The following is a 19,806-nucleotide window of genomic DNA, read 5'->3' as shown; positions in this document are numbered from 1 at the left end:
TGGCCGATTTTAAGTTATACATGACATAGTTGCCATGAGTTATAGACACCATATTGAATCATTTTGAGACGACGCATTCACCATTTCCTCATATCCAATTTTGACAGCCTGTAAAATTTAGACTATTTAATGGATTTTCATGGAAGTTTATTATAATGGACCTGAATCTTTTCTATATTGTTCAATATCAACGAACCCGCCAAAATTTCATTGTAAAGGCATTTTAACTGGGTTAAGCCAACTGGTAGTCGGTGAATTCACCATTTCTTTAAACAGCCTGTAAAACTTAGACTATTTAACGGATTTTCATGGAAATTGGTTTTAATGGAACTTACTCCCTCCAACGTCGTGTACTGTTAACAAACCAGCCAATATTGAACACCAAAGGTATTTTAATTGGGTCAAACCAACGGGTAGCTGGCGCATTCACCATTTCTTCAGGTGTCAACAAAAAATCAATAAACCGCATTTTCAGATAAAATTTTTATTATGATCCAATAATTTTTGCAAAAAAGCAAAATTATTTAATCCAAATCAAAATAATTTTTGTCCTTTAAAATTGGAACTGTGACCCACTGGCCGCATATGGCCATACGAACCCCCTAAGCGCTAACCTCAATACAGTGGTTGGATACACCTAAAAAACTGGACAATATTTTTTTTTCCAATTACTTTAATTTTTTTTAATCAATTTAGGATTTCATAAAAATCGTTAAAAAATGGCATGTTTTTATAAACCATATGCCTTCGTGACTTGTAAAAATAAATTAATAATTTTAGCACAAAATACAAATTTAATAAAATCTTTTACATACGAAATATCGGCGACAAAATTAAACCCGAATCTTGATGGGGTCATTAATAACCCCTATTTAATTAACTCATTTTGATAAAATACAGGTAATGTTCAATTGATTCGACCTAAATACGCGATGTGATCCATCAAACTTCTTGAAATTTCACGCATAATCTAAAAATGCAATAACTTCTGGGGTGTTTCGTAAGAAAATAACAAAGATCCTATCCTTAGGAGCGGACACATCAGTACATTCTAGTACTCTCGATAATGGGCGACGAAACTTGATTTACATAACGTATTTATTTATATTAAGGTACCACGTCATATTAATTATTCATACGAGGAATCCGAATTAAAGTCGAATATAGTCCGATATAATAACGAAAAGAAAAAAAAATGAAAAGTTGGCCATACGCGACGCACGACCTACTGGTCGTACTGGAATACCCCAACATGGACGAATAACGACATGGCGCATTTCTTCTTGGCAATCGGTAGTTCGCGCGCGTATTCGGTTTACTTTGTCGTCCTTTGCGCTCTTTTTTTACTCTTCTTTTGTTTTCTGTATAAACATTTGAAAAACAATAATTTTACCATAGGAGCCTTTTGAAAGTATGATTTAGTGTTTTTTTTTTTTTTTAATTGAATAATTAGTGGATTGGTTTTTGAGTACTCAAGATCTAAACCAGTATATATATAGGTAAGTTCAAATATATTAAATACAAGCGATATACATATAATATAAATCTTATTTAGAGTGCACTATGGGTTACAATCCGTGCATAATTAAATTAAAAAAAAACTAATTATAAGTAATGGTAAATATAATGTTACACTACGTACTTGAATATACAAGGTGTTCGAAAAATAGACGGAGATATTTCAATGGGAGGAATCATCCTTGCATAGTTTTCAAGATACGGGGTGTAATACTTTTTTTTTTAAATATTAATTTGAGAAGGTGTAGAGAAATGGATGGTGGACATTTCCAACATTTGGTGCAATACGTCATTGAGGTAAATTATTTAAACATTTTTTGAGGTTTAGTATGAATTATTCAGTTTTTTTTTTGTATTATTTCTCAAAAACATTTTTCTCGCCTAAAAGTTGGACAATTCAATAGCGTACACGACAGCCCAAGCAACACGTGATGGTTAAATAAACGCTTATTTTTGGTTTGCACCAGATGTTGAATTGCAACTATAAATATCGGATAAAATGTCCAATGTACGTTGAGGAATTTAATATTATGTTTATGTTTTATTTATGTTGATAATATACAATTGTTAAACGTTTTTAAAGACGTTTATAAAATACGTTTAATGCAATGAGTTTTTTTTTTAAATAACTTTACTATCGATGCAGATTTTTTTTTTAGTTGTGGAATTTTGCGACGTACAAAGAAAAAAATTAAATGCGATATCTCAACTAATATAAGAGTTACGGGGTTGCAAATGGTCTCGTTGGATTCAGAATGACAAAACTAAGACAAAACCGTTGGAATTTTCACGATAGTATCTATAGAAGCCGAGATATCGACCTCCAAAGTTTGGGATTTTTCATTTTTCGAGTATCGAATTTTTTCACCAAAAATTGATTTTTTTTCGAAATCAAACCAAGTATACCAGCGTCTTATTTGGGTCACCTAGATTACGAAAACACCGGGTTATAACAGGATCCGAGCAGAACTAAAGGAATGAGAGCATTTTGAAAATCCTGAAAAAGTCGTTTTTGACGTCCGTTTTTGAGGCCAAAAATGGGCATCAAAAATGCCATATCTCAGCTATTAAAAGAGCTACGACCTTGCGGATGGTCTCGTTGGATTCAGAAAGACGAAACTAAGACAAGACCGTTGGAATTTTCCCGATAGTCCCCATAGAAGCCGAGATATCGACCTCCAAAGTTTGGGATTTTTTATTTTTCGGGTATACCCCCCCCTATCGAATTTTTTCACCAAAAATTGATTTTTTTCGAAATCAAACTAAGTATATCAGCGTCTTATTTGGGTCACCTAGATTACGAAAACACCGGGTTATAACAGGATCCGAGCAGAACTAAGGGAATGAGAGCACTTTGAAAATCCTGAAAAAGTCGTTTTCGACGTCCATTTTTGAGGCCAAAAATGGGCATCAAAAATGCCATATCTCAGCTATTAGAAGAGCTACGACCTTGCGGATGGTCTCGTTGGATTCAAAACGACGAAACTAAGACAAAACCGTTGGAATTTTCCCGATAGTCCCCATAGAAGCCGAGATATCGACCTTCAAAGTTTGGAATTTTTAATTTTTCGGGTATACCCCCCCCCGTATCGAATTTTTTCACCAAAAATTGATTTTTTTCGAAATCAAACTAAGTATACCAGCGTCTTATTTGGGTCACCTAGATTACGAAAACACCGGGTTATAACAGGATCCGAGCAGAACTAAGGGAATGAGAGCACTTTGAAAATCCTGAAAAAGTCGTTTTCGACGTCCATTTTTGAGGCCAAAAATGGGCATCAAAAATGCCATATCTCAGCTATTAGAAGAGCTACGACCTTGCGGATGGTCTCGTTGGATTCAAAACGACGAAACTAAGACAAAACCGTTGGAATTTTCCCGATAGTCCCCATAGAAGCCGAGATATCGACCTTCAAAGTTTGGAATTTTTAATTTTTCGGGTATACCCCCCCCCGTATCGAATTTTTTCACCAAAAATTGATTTTTTTCGAAATCAAACTAAGTATACCAGCGTCTTATTTGGGTCACCTAGATTACGAAAACACCGGGTTATAACAGGATCCGAGCAGAACTAAGGGAATGAGAGCACTTTGAAAATCCTGAAAAAGTCGTTTTCGACGTCCATTTTTGAGGCCAAAAATGGGCATCAAAAATGCCATATCTCAGCTATTAGAAGAGCTATGACCTTGCGGATGGTCTCGTTGGATTCAGAATGACGAAACTAAGACAAAACCGTTGGAATTTTCCAGATAGAGTCCATAGAAGCCGAGATATCGACCTCCAAAGTTTGGGATTTTTAATTTTTCGGGTATACCCCCCCGTATCGAATTTTTTCACCAAAAATTGATTTTTTTCGAAATCAAATTAAGTATACCAGCGTCTTATTTGGGTCACCTAGATTACGAAAACACCGGGTTATAACAGGATCCGAGCAGAACTAAGGGAATGAGAGCACTTTGAAAATCCTGAAAAAGTCGTTTTCGACGTCCGTTTTTGAGGCCAAAAATGGGCATCAAAAATGCCATATCTCAGCTATTAGAAGAGCTATGACCTTGCGGATGGTCTCGTTGGATTCAGAATGACGAAACTAAGACAAAACCGTTGGAATTTTCCAGATAGAGTCCATAGAAGCCGAGATATCGACCTCCAAAGTTTGGGATTTTTAATTTTTCGGGTATACCCCCCCGTATCGAATTTTTTCACCAAAAATTGATTTTTTTCGAAATCAAATTAAGTATACCAGCGTCTTATTTGGGTCACCTAGATTACGAAAACACCGGGTTATAACAGGATCCGAGCAGAACTAAGGGAATGAGAGCACTTTGAAAATCCTGAAAAAGTCGTTTTCGACGTCCGTTTTTGAGGCCAAAAATGGGCATCAAAAATGCCATATCTCAGCTATTAGAAGAGCTATGACCTTGCGGATGGTCTCGTTGGATTCAGAATGACGAAACTAAGACAAAACCGTTGGAATTTTCCAGATAGAGTCCATAGAAGCCGAGATATCGACCTCCAAAGTTTGGGATTTTTAATTTTTCGGGTATACCCCCCCGTATCGAATTTTTTCACCAAAAATTGATTTTTTTCGAAATCAAATTAAGTATACCAGCGTCTTATTTGGGTCACCTAGATTACGAAAACACCGGGTTATAACAGGATCCGAGCAGAACTAAGGGAATGAGAGCACTTTGAAAATCCTGAAAAAGTCGTTTTCGACGTCCGTTTTTGAGGCCAAAAATGGGCATCAAAAATGCCATATCTCAGCTATTAGAAGAGCTATGACCTTGCGGATGGTCTCGTTGGATTCAGAATGACGAAACTAAGACAAAACCGTTGGAATTTTCCAGATAGAGTCCATAGAAGCCGAGATATCGACCTCCAAAGTTTGGGATTTTTTATTTTTCGGGTATACCCCCCCGTATCGAATTTTTTCACCAAAAATTGATTTTTTTCGAAATCAAATTAAGTATACCAGCGTCTTATTTGGGTCACCTAGATTAGGAAAACACCGGGTTATAACAGGATCCGAGCAGAACTAAGGGAATGAGAGCACTTTGAAAATCCTGAAAAAGTCGTTTTCGACGTCCGTTTTTGAGGCCAAAAATGGGCATCAAAAATGCCATATCTCAGCTATTAGAAGAGCTACGACCTTGCGGATGATCTCGTTGGATTCAAAACGACGAAACTAAGACAAAACCGTTAGAATTTTCCCGATAGCTCCCATAGAAGCCGAGATATCGACCTTCAAAGTTTGGAATTTTTCGTTTTTCGGGTATACCCCCCCGTATCGAATTTTTTCACCAAAAATTGATTTTTTTCGAAATCAAACTAAGTATACCAGCGTCTTATTTGGGTCACCTAGATTACGAAAACACCGGGTTATAACAGGATCCGAGCAGAACTAAGGGAATGAGAGCACTTTGAAAATCCTGAAAAAGTCGTTTTCGACGTCCGTTTTTGAGGCCAAAAATGGGCATCAAAAATGCCATATCTCAGCTATTAGAAGAGCTACGACCTTGCGGATGATCTCGTTGGATTCAAAACGACGAAACTAAGACAAAACCGTTGGAATTTTCCCGATAGTCCCCATAGAAGCCGAGATATCGACCTTCAAAGTTTGGAATTTTTAATTTTTCGGGTATACCCCCCCCCGTATCGAATTTTTTCACCAAAAATTGATTTTTTTCGAAATCAAACTAAGTATACCAGCGTCTTATTTGGGTCACCTAGATTACGAAAACACCGGGTTATAACAGGATCCGAGCAGAACTAAAGGAATGAGAGCACTTTGAAAATCCTGAAAAAGTCGTTTTCGACGTCCGTTTTTGAGGCCAAAAATGGGCATCAAAAATGCCATATCTCAGCTATTAGAAGAGCTACGACCTTGCGATTGGTCTCGTTGGATTCAGAATGACGAAACTAAGACAAAACCGTTGGAATTTTCTAGATAGTCCCCATAGAAGCCAAGATATCGACCTCCAAAGTTTGGGATTTTTTATTTTTCGGGTATACCCCCCCGTATCGAATTTTTTCACCAAAAATTGATTTTTTTCGAAATCAAACTAAGTATACCAGCGTCTTATTTGGGTCACCTAGATTACGAAAACACCGGGTTATAACAGGATCCGAGCAGAACTAAAGGAATGAGAGCACTTTGAAAATCCTGAAAAAGTCGTTTTCGACGTCCGTTTTTGAGGCCAAAAATGGGCATCAAAAATGCCATATCTCAGCTATTAGAAGAGCTACGACCTTGCGGATGATCTCGTTGGATTCAAAACGACGAAACTAAGACAAAACCGTTAGAATTTTCCCGATAGCTCCCATAGAAGCCGAGATATCGACCTTCAAAGTTTGGAATTTTTCGTTTTTCGGGTATACCCCCCCGTATCGAATTTTTTCACCAAAAATTGATTTTTTTCGAAATCAAATTAAGTATACCAGCGTCTTATTTGGGTCACCTAGATTAGGAAAACACCGGGTTATAACAGGATCCGAGCAGAACTAAGGGAATGAGAGCACTTTGAAAATCCTGAAAAAGTCGTTTTCGACGTCCGTTTTTGAGGCCAAAAATGGGCATCAAAAATGCCATATCTCAGCTATTAGAAGAGCTACGACCTTGCGATTGGTCTCGTTGGATTCAGAATGACGAAACTAAGACAAAACCGTTGGAATTTTCTAGATAGTCCCCATAGAAGCCAAGATATCGACCTCCAAAGTTTGGGATTTTTTATTTTTCGGGTATACCCCCCCGTATCGAATTTTTTCACCAAAAATTGATTTTTTTCGAAATCAAACTAAGTATACCAGCGTCTTATTTGGGTCACCTAGATTACGAAAACACCGGGTTATAACAGGATCCGAGCAGAACTAAAGGAATGAGAGCACTTTGAAAATCCTGAAAAAGTCGTTTTCGACGTCCGTTTTTGAGGCCAAAAATGGGCATCAAAAATGCCATATCTCAGCTATTAGAAGAGCTACGACCTTGCGGATGATCTCGTTGGATTCAAAACGACGAAACTAAGACAAAACCGTTAGAATTTTCCCGATAGCTCCCATAGAAGCCGAGATATCGACCTTCAAAGTTTGGAATTTTTCGTTTTTCGGGTATACCCCCCCGTATCGAATTTTTTCACCAAAAATTGATTTTTTTCGAAATCAAACTAAGTATACCAGCGTCTTATTTGGGTCACCTAGATTACGAAAACACCGGGTTATAACAGGATCCGAGCAGAACTAAGAGAATGAGAGCACTTTGAAAATCCTGAAATAGTCGTTTTCGACGTCCGTTTTTGAGGCCAAAAATGGGCATCAAAAATGCCATATCTCGGCTATTAGAAGAGCTACGACCATGCGGATGGTCTCGTTGGATTCAGAATGACGAAACTAAGACAAAACCGTTGAAATTTTCCCAATAGGACCCATAGAAGCCGAATTATCGACCTCCAAAGTTTGAAATTTTTCATTTTTCGGGTATACCCCCCCGTATCGAATTTTTTCACTAAAAATTGATTTTTTTCGAAATCGAACTAACTATACCACCGGCTTGCTTTCATCACTTACATCACGTAAAATATATATCATAATTAAAAATGACATAAGTACATACCTAATGCAATTTTTATGAATGAATTCCAACATGCATGTGATCAGGTACTCTATAAACAGTTACAATTTGAACATTAATATATTTAATTTCAATATTGGAGACTTCACCGTGAAATTCTTTATACAGTACCTTCAACTGTCTGGTTAGGATAATACAGCCACTACGACTTACAGTTATTAATCTGATGTAGTAAGATGTGACTGTACAGTTTTAAAATGCTGAATCAATGTTTGTCAAGTATTTTATCAATCAATAATATATAAAAATAGTTTGTCTAAAGATAAAGAAACATTAATCTGATACCAAGTAAAAATTAGTTTAAGCGACTTATTGTTTGAAATTGAATGTAATTAATCGATAAATAAATTTTAACATGTTTTTAACGCTCAAATATAGGTTATTTCAAAAGAATTTTGGTTGAATGATTAAGTTGTTGTAATATGAGTTTGACATGGATGCCTTGATCGAATATTAATAGAGTGACATTTTTGTTTGGACAACACAGTTATTACCGGTAAAAAGAACCGTTCAAAATATATTCTTTCTCTCGTTAAAATTTAACATTGATCTCTGACCTCTAACAGTTCAGTTTGATTTGCAAAAAAGGAGCCTAATCACTTGTGTTATTTTTTTTAACCCGTCAAGATGTACGTATGGGTTATTCACAGTCTTGACCCAAATTCCGAATCAATTCTTTAAATATACATATATATATTTTTTTTTTTGAATAAAATATACATGTAGCAAGTTTCCATTTCATCAGAATAACTGTACCGGCCATTAAAAGAACCTCTTAAGAATTTCGGTTGATTTATTATTAATATTATTTTTATTGGCACACTGGCTCGTATTTTCTTTCACCCGATGCCCGCCGGGGTATCAACTGCCTAAAATTTGCACCGCGAACCGTCATAAAATCGGTTTTTTCGGTAATTCGGGTCAAGAGCGGTGCATCTCCGCTTTGTAAGACCCAAAAACACACTTGAACGTACGTATGTACAACAAGTGTCGCGACGACCTTCGTTTACATTCATGCATTCATTAATCGACAAAAAAAAAAAAATAATTTATACAATGTACCTACACGTGTTTTATTACGCATGCCCTTGATGACGTCACCGAATCCGTTGACGTTTCGTTTATTGTATTGTCAATTTAAGTACGAGAAACTACTGTCAGGTGGCGTGTAGTTTGAAATAATCAAATCAAATAAAAAATTGCTATAGTGTAGTGAATAAATTAAACAAATAAAAATATAAGTACAGATATACAAATAAATACATAAATATATTATATGATCATTAACACAGCCGGATTCAATTCACAAATAGTGACACACATAATATGTCAATTGGTTCTTCGTTGACAGTGACATTTCATATTTGTTTGCATTGATAATTTAAGGTTGCCATGGCAATAATATAATACATACAACCCCCACCAGGTGGCGTAAACATATTTGAAGTATGACAGACGGTTCGTCGAGACATTTGTGACATTTCACTGTTTTGTACTTATTTATAAAATTCATTATTGTTGCTATGGCAATTATGTAATAAGTGCAACCCCCATTAGCGTAATTTGACGTGGACGTATTTCCTTCATGGTTGACATTGACATTTCAATTTTATTTATATCGATAATTTAGGAATGCCATGGCAATAAATACGTGCGACCCCCACCAGGTGGCGCAAACATATTTGAAGTATGACAGATGCTTTGTTAACAGTGACATTTCACTGTTTTGTATTGATTCATAAAATTCATTAATTTATTATTGTTGCTATGGCAATTATGTAATAAGTGCAACCCCCATTAGCATAATTTGACGAGGACGTATTTCCTTCATAATTGACATTGACATTTCAATTTTATTTATATCGATAATTTAAGAATGCCATGGCAATAAATACGTGCGACCCCCACCAGGTGGCGCAAACATATTTGAAGTATGACAGACAGTTGACTGATACTTCGTTGACAGTAACATTTTACTTTTTTGTATTAATGATTTAAAGTAGTCACGGCTGTTAATTTATTGTTGCTATGGTAATATGTAATATTTGACGCGCTTCTTGGTTGACATTGACATTTCACTGGTTTGTATCAATAATTCGTAAAATTTCCAACAGGTGGCAAATAAACATCTGATACATGTCAATTATTGTTCTTCGTTGACAGTGACATTTCATATTTGTTTGCATTAATAATTTAAGGTTGCCATGGCAATAATATAATACATACAACCCCCACCAGGCGGCGTAAACATATTTGAAGTATGACAGACGCTTCGTTGAGACATTTGTGACATTTCACTGTTTTGTACTTATTTATAAAATTCATTATTGTTGCTATGGCAATTATGTAATACATAAGTGCAACCCTCATTAGCGTAATTTGACGAGGACGTATTTCCTTCATGGTTGACATCGACATTTCAATTTAGTTTATATCGATAATTTAAGAATGCCATGGCAATAAATACGTGCGACCCCCACTAGGTGGCGCAAACATATTTGAAGTATGACAGACAGTTGACTGATACTTCGTTGACAGTATTTACTTTTTTGTATTGATGATTTAAAGTAGTCATGGCTGTTAATTTATTGTTGCTAGGGTAATATGTAATATTTGACGTGCTTTTTCGTTGACATTGACATGTCACTGGTTTGTATCAATAATTCGTAAAATTTCCAACAGGTGACAAATAAAAATCTGATACATGTCAGTTACTGTTGTTGTCATACATGTCAATACGTTGACAGTGACATTTTACTTTTCTGAACCGATAAAGTCCAGTGTATTTTTCACCAAGAATGAAAGGTTTTATGGCCATATGCACCGTTGTCTTTATGCTCCGCTTTAGGCTTAAGCCACTGATTTTACATGTACATTACATTACATGGTGCATATGGCCATTAGTCTTTTAATAAAAATTTGAAGGTTAACTTTAGATGTGTCTCTAAGTTGGTGTCACTGACTTGTCGCCGCCATTTTTATAGTGACTGTGTCCTTTTGATGTTGGTCACTCTGAACGTTTTCAGTGTTGCCAACAAAAGATATATTAAATAAAGAAGGTAATAAAGTTGACGTTTGACATGTGATCTGTCATGAACTTGAGTATAAAAAGTCGTGATTCGTGCACTGTCTTTACTCATTATATTTTATAAAAATCATAATTTAAAAATTAACGAAGGTACTTGACAAATATGACTTTGTAGGAGGATATTGTCCATGTTCTGGAAAGTTTTCCTCTAAGGAGTATAGTACTCGTTAGGTCTCAAATTTACCTGTATACAGTCTCTTTTGCTCTTTCTTAACATTTCAATTCTGTTCGTGTTGATAATTTAAGGTTAAGACAGTCGATTGGACGTTGACAGTGACATTTCACTTTTCCGTACCGATAATATAAGATGGCCACGACCCTTAAGTCCAGTGCTGCCAACTCAGTGTATTTTTCACCAAAATTGGAAAATTTGAAGAGAGTATATTTGATTTTATTTAGGAAATGCGTTATGTATTAATATCTTTGCCCCTTTTTCCTTCTGAACAAAGATAGAACGATCAATTATCAAAAAAGGTATATACCTATGATGTCTGTCTATATAACATATAGTCATATACATATAAATATATGTTTTGTGTCAATTGGTTATTTATATTTATTTGTTTGTTCAAAACAAACTTTGTTCTAATTGGCTAATTCAAAATCCAATTACTGTTGTAGAATCTTAGCAGAAATGTCGGTAGTGGAAATCTATTTGTATAGGTGTCGTCCTTATCGCTCTTATGCAATTTTAAATCAATTAAAGAAAGACAACATCTCAGAAATTCACAGGATGACGTACTGCAGGGGACCAATGCGAGCTTCTGATTGGTCTAAAAACTACTAGGTAACCTCTTATTCACTGACCTAATATTTGGTGAAATTTAGAGAATTATGAAATATCATAATTGGCAACACTGATTGATTCCTAAAATTTCACCAGGTAGCGTATCACTATCTTTAATAAACATTGTTTATGTGTATTGATAATTTAATATTTCCATGACAACAAATACGTAATATCCCACCAGACGGCGTAAATATATTTGACACGTGACAGTTGATTTCTTGTTGACAGTGACATTTCACATTTTTGTATCGATAGCACACACTTATAATAAATATACCTGGACTACTAACTCAGTGAAAAATAAATGACTAGGTGGCCGCCATTTTGCGCGATTGTGTCCTTTCGACGTTGGTCACTATGACAAACTTCAGTGGTGCCAATTGTAGGAAAAAAAAACGTTTTAAGTTTTTAGGAGGTTATGTTTACAAAAACCGAGTAGTAAGTAACATTTAGTTAAGAATTTAAGATAGTTGCATTAGTTCTGATATTTTTTCTTGTACTTGTTTAAGAATCTCGTACCTTTGTTCATATTTAAACTATGATTTCATTATTTATGAGTGAAGAAAATTCACGACACTGTACGAGTCACTACTTTTTATATAAGTTCATGACAGATCACATGTCAAACGTCAACTTTATTACCTTCTTTATTTAATATATCTTTTGTTGGCAAAACTGAAAATGTCCAGAGGGACCAACATCAAAAGACAATAAAAATGGCCGCCATCAGGCAACGGTCATTTTTGGTAATGGTGGCCATTTGCATTAACAGTCCAGTGTAACGATATATTAGAATGGTCGCCCGTCAAAACACCAGCATTTTACTTCTCAAACAATGTAAATAGAAGGTGGATGACATTTTTGATGTTTGGCAAGTGGAATGCTGGTGTTTTGACGGGTCACCATTCTAATATATCGTTGCACTGGACTTTATACTTAGAAGTTCGTGATCGATAGTTTCTATTAATTCCAAGAAAAAATGTCAATAAAAATCTAAAACATATCAGTTGTTGCATTGTTGAAACTGACGTTTGTCCCTTTGCTTGTTGATTTAGAGTTGCCATGCATAATTGTACATACAACTCCCACCAGGGGGCGTAAACATATTTGACGTATGATAGATATATTCGCTTTGTTTGTATCAATAATTCGTAAAAATCCCATTAGGTGGCGTATCATAAAAATATGACACATGTCAATTGATCTTCGTTGACAGTGATAATTTTGGATAATTTAAAGTTGGCACGGCCATTAACAGGTCGCGTAAATATATTTGACGTATGACGACATTCAACGATAACATTAACATTAATTCGTAAAACTTCCATCAGGTGGCGTTACATGATAAAATACAAATAAAAATCCGATGTAAGACAGTTGTTGCGACACGATTTCAATTAATTTAAGCCCTTTATATCCACGTAAATTAATTTAAGAATATGCCAAAAAATGGAAAATGAGCCAAAGTAAACGCGGTAAAGTGCCGATTTAAGCCGTTTAAGGCATCGCCTCGCTATTACAAAACGAAATCGAGGTGATCTGCTCGTTGCATGTTGGATCCGTCGTTTGTTGAACCAGTGAACCCGAACGGGCGCCCAGACTGGTTATGGAAATGCCGGCAATGTCAATGCCGAGTGTGTGTCACTTCACTATTTCCCTGATTTTTATGCCTAGTAACGTAATCGGAGAATTATAGATATAGTAGGTCAATAGTATATCTGATATACTTGGCCTTATACCTAGGCTGCTTTGAAAAACATTTTCCTCTTCTAGCATTTTGAGTTTTGAACTTTTGAGCCTCCAGAGTTCATTCATTCTCTCATCATATGCGCTCACACTATTATTAACTGCAATTTTTTGTTTAATCCAACTTAAAGTAATTTTTTATTTATTCCAGGCAGTTGAACTCACTCAATTAAATTATTCAAGATGTTTGTTTTATTGTGTCACATCATCTCGTTTTAATACACAAAGTCTATCTTTGTTTGCCACAATGACTCACTAGTGCCGCCATATTGGATTTGACAACCATGACGTAATCACCAGGACCATCCCTCTTTTCTTAAGATGACTTACATGCTGCAAGGACTTATGACGTATAAAGCAAAATAGTTTTACTAAAGGCGGATACACATATTTCTTACGCGTTAAAAAGCGACTTGACAAGTAAATGATAGGCACTCTGAAAAAACATAACGAGCCGCTAATAATTATATCGGACGATTTGCATAAGTAATTTCATGATATTAGGAATGGAATAGCAAACATATTTATACTTTTATAGATGTTTTTTTTTTGTCTTAGTGTAATAATCCCATCCAAGAGAATTTACATAATTCGTCGTATGTAGGTAAACGTGGCCTACTAAAAAAATACTCGTTTCCTTAAAAGCAGAACGAACCAAAAAAATTGCAATCCAAGATATGCCTATTAAGAACAATAATTCTCTCTCTCTATTTGGTCCCACTGGTTTGTTGTATTTTTTGTTTTTAATGTGGTGGCCATTTTACCGAATTATTCCGTTGGCCCGGATAAAAACGCGGCGATTAACATTCAAGAGCGTACGCGAGTAAAAAAAATCCGGTTTCCCCATTAATATTCGATTCGTTATTTTGACACGATTTATTTTGTGTCGACCTAATGAATTACAATCGCCCGCAAATTTCATATTGCAAAAGTTACTTCCCAAAAAGGGCGCGAACGCAATTGATTATGCTAAATTTACTAATGTCACGTACGGACTAAAATCAACAACATAAACGAATATTTTGCACTTTCGATTGTACAAGTAAAACTCATCCACGCGTGAAGACCGATTGACTTAATAAGTTTCTTGGTACATAGAATTATGCTAATAATTATATAATTTTTAGGATGGTTTCAATGCAGCCGCAGTCCGGGGTGCCCCCTTCTACTTATCGGTCATTGATTCTGGTGTTTCTGTTAGGATTTTTAATATCGCCCACGTATACGAAGGGAACCAGTCTACCACAAGGTCAACAGCCGAAGAGTAGACAAAAAAGGATACTGTGGTAAGTATTTGACTGCACATAACCTAACATTTACTACTCCACGTACGTCCAGTTGTAGTATATAGCGTCCAGAGTAATTTTTTTTATTTTTTACTGGCATTAAACGATTTCATAATGTTTAATGTCACTTTCACTTTTCGGACATACGTGCCCGGACTAAGGTGTCATTAAACAGTCAGTTGCGATAGTCAACGGGTGCGACAAAGAAACCATGATTAAATGCAGGGTTGCTAGGTGTCGTTGCGATGGTGTTTTTGTAGTCCGAGTGTATATGTCAGAAAAGGTTTTTTTTCTTCAAAGAATTTTATGCTTTTTTTTCTTATTTTTCCCAACTGCTTAAAATATTTTTTTTAAATATATTTATTAAATATATAAAATATTTTTCTTCCAGGCAGTTAATCGAAAAAAAAAATAGAAACTTATTGTATTGTATTATATTTATTTCCAACGATTTCTTAATGTTTAATACCAGTTTCACTTTTTGATCATACGTACATGGACTAAAGCAACATTAAACAGAGACAGTTGTCATTGGCAATGGGTGCGATAAAGAGACCATGATTAAATGCAGGGTTGCTAGGTGTCGATGGTGTTTTTGTAGTCCGAGTGTATATGTCAGAAAAGTGTTTTTTTTCTTCAAGGAATTTTATGCTTTTTTTTCCCAACTGCTTGAAGTATTTTTTTTTTCTTCCAGGCACTTGATCGAAAAAAAAATAGAAACTTTAATTTATTTCTTATGCACCCAGACTGTTGCTCGATAAAACCGAGACAGCAGTCTTTTAACAAAGGATGCGACAAAGAAAACAATATTAAATGCGGGCAGTGTATCTTTATAGTTATGTTTCATAGTTCATGTGTCCATGTAATAAAAATTAAATTTTTCCAGGCAATTGAAACTAGACTTGATTTATTTCAGGCCATTCAAACTTATTTTCCATAACGTCTAGAGTCATTATTTACTTCTTACAGGCATTGGCACCCAACGATTTCTTAATGTTTAATACCAGTTTCACTTTTCGATCATACGTACATGGACTAAAGCAACATTAAACAGAGACTGTTGTCACTGGCAACGGGTGTGACAAAGAGAACATGATTAAATACATGGTTGCTAAGTGTCCTTACCGTTGTTTTTATAGTCCGTGTGCACATGTTAAATGAATGATTTTTCTTCTTCAAGGAATTAGGTTTCCCCCAGTTTTTTAAGGTATTTTTCAAATTTCTTTCAGGCAGTTAGTTGCTTTTTGATTATTTTTGTTTCTTATGCACCCGGACTATTGCCCACTAAAATTAGAATAGTAAGTTGCTATTTGGCAACGAGTGCGATAAAGAAAAAAAACATTAAATCCGAGGTTGCCGCCTATCTCTGTTCTCGCGTTTTATAGTCCATGTACAAAAAATTATATTTTTTTTAGTTCAATTAACTTGTTTAGAGAATTGCTTTCTGTCAGTCAGTTCTGATTTATTTCAGGCCGATCAAACTTATTTTCTATAACATGCAGAGTCATTGTTTACTTCGTACAGGCATTGGCACCCAACCATTTCTTAATGTTTAATACCAGTTTCACTTTTTGATCATACGTACATGGACTAAAGCAACATTATACAAAGACAGTTGTCATTGGCAATGGGTGTGAAAAGGAGAACATGATTAAATACGGGGTTGCAGTTCTGTTTTTGTAGTCCGTGTGTACATCTTAGAAAACTGTTTTTTTCTTCAAGAAATTTTAGACTTTCCAATTACTTAAAATATTCTTTTATATCTTCCAGGCAGTTGATTGAAAAGAAAAATCACTTTGTTTTTTATACGCCCGGACTATTAGCCAGTTTTCTAGGCAGTTGAAGCTAGTTCTGATTTAAGCCATTTTAACTTATTATTTTCCATTGCGTCCAGATTAATTTTTTATTTTTCACAGGCATTCAATAATTTCTCAACATTTAATGCCTGTTTCACTTTTCGGTCATACGTACCTGGACTAAAGCAGCATTAAACAGAAACAGTTGTCATTGACAACGGGTATGACAAAGAGAACATGATTAAATACATAGTTGCTAAGTGTCCTTACCGTTGTTTTTATAGTCCGTGTGCACATGTTAAATGAATGATTTTTCTTCTTCAAGGAATTAGGTTTCCCCCAGTTTTTTAAGGTATTTTTCAAATTTCTTCCAGGCAGTTAGTTGCTTTTTGATTAGTTTTGATTCTTATGCACCCGGACTATTGCCCACTAAAATTATAACAGTAAGTTGCTATTTGGCAACGAGTGCGATAAAGAAAAAAAAAAGTAGGGTTGCCATGAATTGTTGTTGTTGTTGTTTTTTGTAGTCCGTGTGTACATGCTAGAAAAAAAAATCTTTTTTATGGAATTTTAATTTTTTTTTATTTTCTCAGTTACTTAAAATATTCATTTATCTCTTCCAGGCACTTGGTTAAAAAGAAAAATCACTTTGTTTTTTATACGCTCGGACTATTAGCCGGTTTTCTAGGCAGTTGAAGCTAGTTCTGATTTAAGCCATTTTAACTTATTATTTTCCATTACGTCCAGATTAATTTTTTATTTTTCACAGGCATTCAATAATTTCTCAACATTTAATGCCTGTTTCACTTTTCGGTCATACGTACTTGGACTAAAGCAACATTAAACAGAGACAGTTGTCATTGGCAACGGGTGTGACAAAGAAAACATGTTTAACCACGGGGTTGCTATAAGTGTCTTTGCAGTCATGTTTTTGTAGTCCGTGAGTCCATGTTAGAAAAACGATTTTTTTTTCACCGCATTTTAGTTGCACAACTGTCAAGTGTCCTTGTGATTCTCTTTTATAGTCCATGTGTGCATTTAAGGAAAATTTGTTTTTTTTTTAATTCACACTTGAAACCGAGTCTAACTTATTAGAGGCCATTCCAACTTATTTTCGATATTACCCGGAGTATTTTTTTTTTATCTTTAATAAGCATTCAACGTTTTCTTAACATTTAAGGCCAGTTTCACTTTTCGGTCATACGCACCCGGACTAAGGCGTCATCAAACAGAGTCAGTTGCTATAGGCAACAAGTGCCTGACAAGGAGAACACGATTAAATGCACGGCTGTCAAGTGTCCTTGTAGTTGAATTGGTTATAGTCCATGTGTGCATTTAAGAAAAATTTGATTTTTTTTAAATTTTAGTGAATTAATTTATTACAATTTAATAAATGAATTTTGATTATATTAATAAATCATTTTAATAGATTAAGTGTTAAGTGTTCTACCGTTGTTTTTATAGTCCGTGTGCACATGTTAAATGAATGATTATTCATTTTCAAGGAATTAGGTTTTTCCCAGTTTTTTAAGGTATTTTTCAAATTTCTTCCAGGCAGTTAGTTGATTTTTGATTATTTTTGTTTCCTATGCACCCGGACTATTGCCCACTAAAATTAGAACAGTAAGTTGCTATTTGGCAACGAGTGTGATAAAGAAAAGAAACATTAAATCCCAGGTTGCCGCCTATCTCTGTTCTCGCGTTTTATAGTCTATGTACGAAAAATTATATTTTTTTAAGTTCAATTAACGTGTTTAGAGACTTGTTTTTAGTCAGCTCTGATTTATTTTAGGCCATTCAAACTTATTTCTCATTACGTCCAGAGCCATTTTTTATTTCTTACATGCAGACAACGATTTCCTTATATTTTAATTCATTTTTCGGTCATACGTACCTGGACTACAAACGTCATTAAAGAGTCAGTAGCAATGCCAATAGCAGCCATTAGCAATGAGTGTGACAAAGAGCACATCATCAAATCCTTTTTTTGTAGTCCATGTGCAAACGTGAAAAAAATCAAGAAATTCTTTTGGGGAAAAAAACTGTTATTGCTTAGTTTATTTTCCTATAATAAATTAATTGACCACTCGCTTTACTGATATTTTCCCGGTAGTCGGATATATCGTATTATTTATACCAGGCAATTGAAATAATTGATTTATTTCTTAATGCTACTTTTCGACCCCTTGCTCCTGGACTATATATAATATATCGAGTCTGTTGCTATAGGCAACGGGTGTAACAAAGAGAGAAACATAGCCACACAATGTCATCATTGATTGAGGTTATATTTGAAAAAATGTAATAAGACTGATTAAATTTCTTTAGGATTACAGAGGACGGCAGGTTAGCCCTACCACCCGGTACGACAATGACCGTAGGCCCGTCTCTATCCATGCCGTTTGTACGGTACCCCCCCAACGGATTCTGGTCTAATTTAACAGTTAGTTTACCATTCACAAGTGAGTCACTAATCGCCAAAATAAAAGTTCACCCCCATTTTAACGTGAATTATTTCCAGTTATGTTCGACAGTTTGGGCTTAACGGACAACGAGAACCCTTACGGGGTCCTACCGCCCTTATTGGCAAGATCAATGGGGAGGGCCGCCGGTGGCGCACTGGCCAATTATATAGGGAAACTTCTGGACCGAAGAAGAGGAAAAAGGTAAAAAACTCCCTTATTAACGAAGAAAGGAACGACCCCATTTAAATTTCCAAACAGATCGGTGGTTTCTGACGAGGACATCCGCCCACCGAAATCGGAGGGGCACGTGCACGGGGGCGAACGCGCCCTAATTTACTTGGCCCTCGAGGACTTTTTAGAGAACTTCGGTCTGGAGGGCAAAGCCTGCCTGTTGAGGGCCATCTGCGAGGTCCACGCCCACAGTATGCAGGGTTTCGGACTCATTGGCGAAATGCTCAAACTATTTCTAAGGTAAACTCCCCGAGATGTTTAAAGAAAAGCAATTTTTTCAAGTAGCGGTTTTTAGTGCAAGTAAATCTCCTTATGCCCATCTTATGGAGGAGTACGTGGAGGCCGAAAGGGCGGGCAAAGGGGTGGACGGGGGCCCTGCCGAATGTTGGCCCTACATGAAGGACTGCCCTAAGTCACTGTTTACTTCGAAGCATAGCAAGTATAGGTAATAGTTAGCAGAGGATTTGAGGTTATGTGATTATATTGTTTGTTTTTTAATAGTGAAACGTTCGAGGATAATGAAATTGGTGCAGAAGAGGAGGTGGAGGAGTCAAAAGTGATTTATAACCCGGCCATGCATAACATGTAATATAGTATTAGTGTGGAGAAGTGAAATAGTGATACCAAAAAAACGTGATGTGATTTATATACTAAGTCAGTGGGTTTTAGGAGTAAAATATGAAATCACCTGTTAGCTAATAGTATATGGTATGGTACGAGAAATGACTTGCTCAACATTTGTAAATAAATTATTTATTATTA

The 19,806-nt window shown here is 35.6% G+C and overlaps 2 protein-coding genes across 6 annotated transcripts in view; one reads left to right on the top strand and one right to left on the bottom strand.

Moving 5' to 3' along the window:
- The window catches only part of LOC126736108 (RING finger protein nhl-1-like), a 22,666-nt gene extending 14,880 nt beyond the window's left edge, over positions 1-7,786 (bottom strand). For 2 of the 5 annotated variants that reach the window (XM_050440324.1, XM_050440327.1), the window contains exon 1: positions 7,625-7,786. In XM_050440324.1, the coding sequence (XP_050296281.1) occupies positions 7,625-7,656 (32 nt within the window). In that variant the 5' untranslated portion in view covers positions 7,657-7,786. The remainder of the gene's footprint in view (positions 1-7,624) is intronic. The other 3 variants (XM_050440326.1, XM_050440329.1, XM_050440328.1) reach the window with 3 other exon arrangements.
- On the top strand, positions 1,292-19,806 carry LOC126736118 (uncharacterized). Its single transcript, XM_050440341.1, has 7 exons — positions 1,292-1,499; positions 14,394-14,552; positions 18,677-18,810; positions 18,870-19,014; positions 19,072-19,284; positions 19,340-19,489; positions 19,546-19,806. The coding sequence occupies exons 2-7, from the start codon at positions 14,395-14,397 to the stop codon at positions 19,631-19,633; spliced, it is 888 nt and encodes a 295-aa protein (XP_050296298.1). The 5' UTR covers positions 1,292-1,499; position 14,394; the 3' UTR covers positions 19,634-19,806.

Source organism: Anthonomus grandis, chromosome 5 (genome assembly GCF_022605725.1).
Source record: "Anthonomus grandis grandis chromosome 5, icAntGran1.3, whole genome shotgun sequence".
In the NCBI taxonomy this organism is placed as follows: domain Eukaryota; kingdom Metazoa; phylum Arthropoda; class Insecta; order Coleoptera; family Curculionidae; genus Anthonomus; species Anthonomus grandis.
Note: the sequence above shows the minus strand (reverse complement) of the source record. Positions and strands in the feature narration are given on the sequence as shown.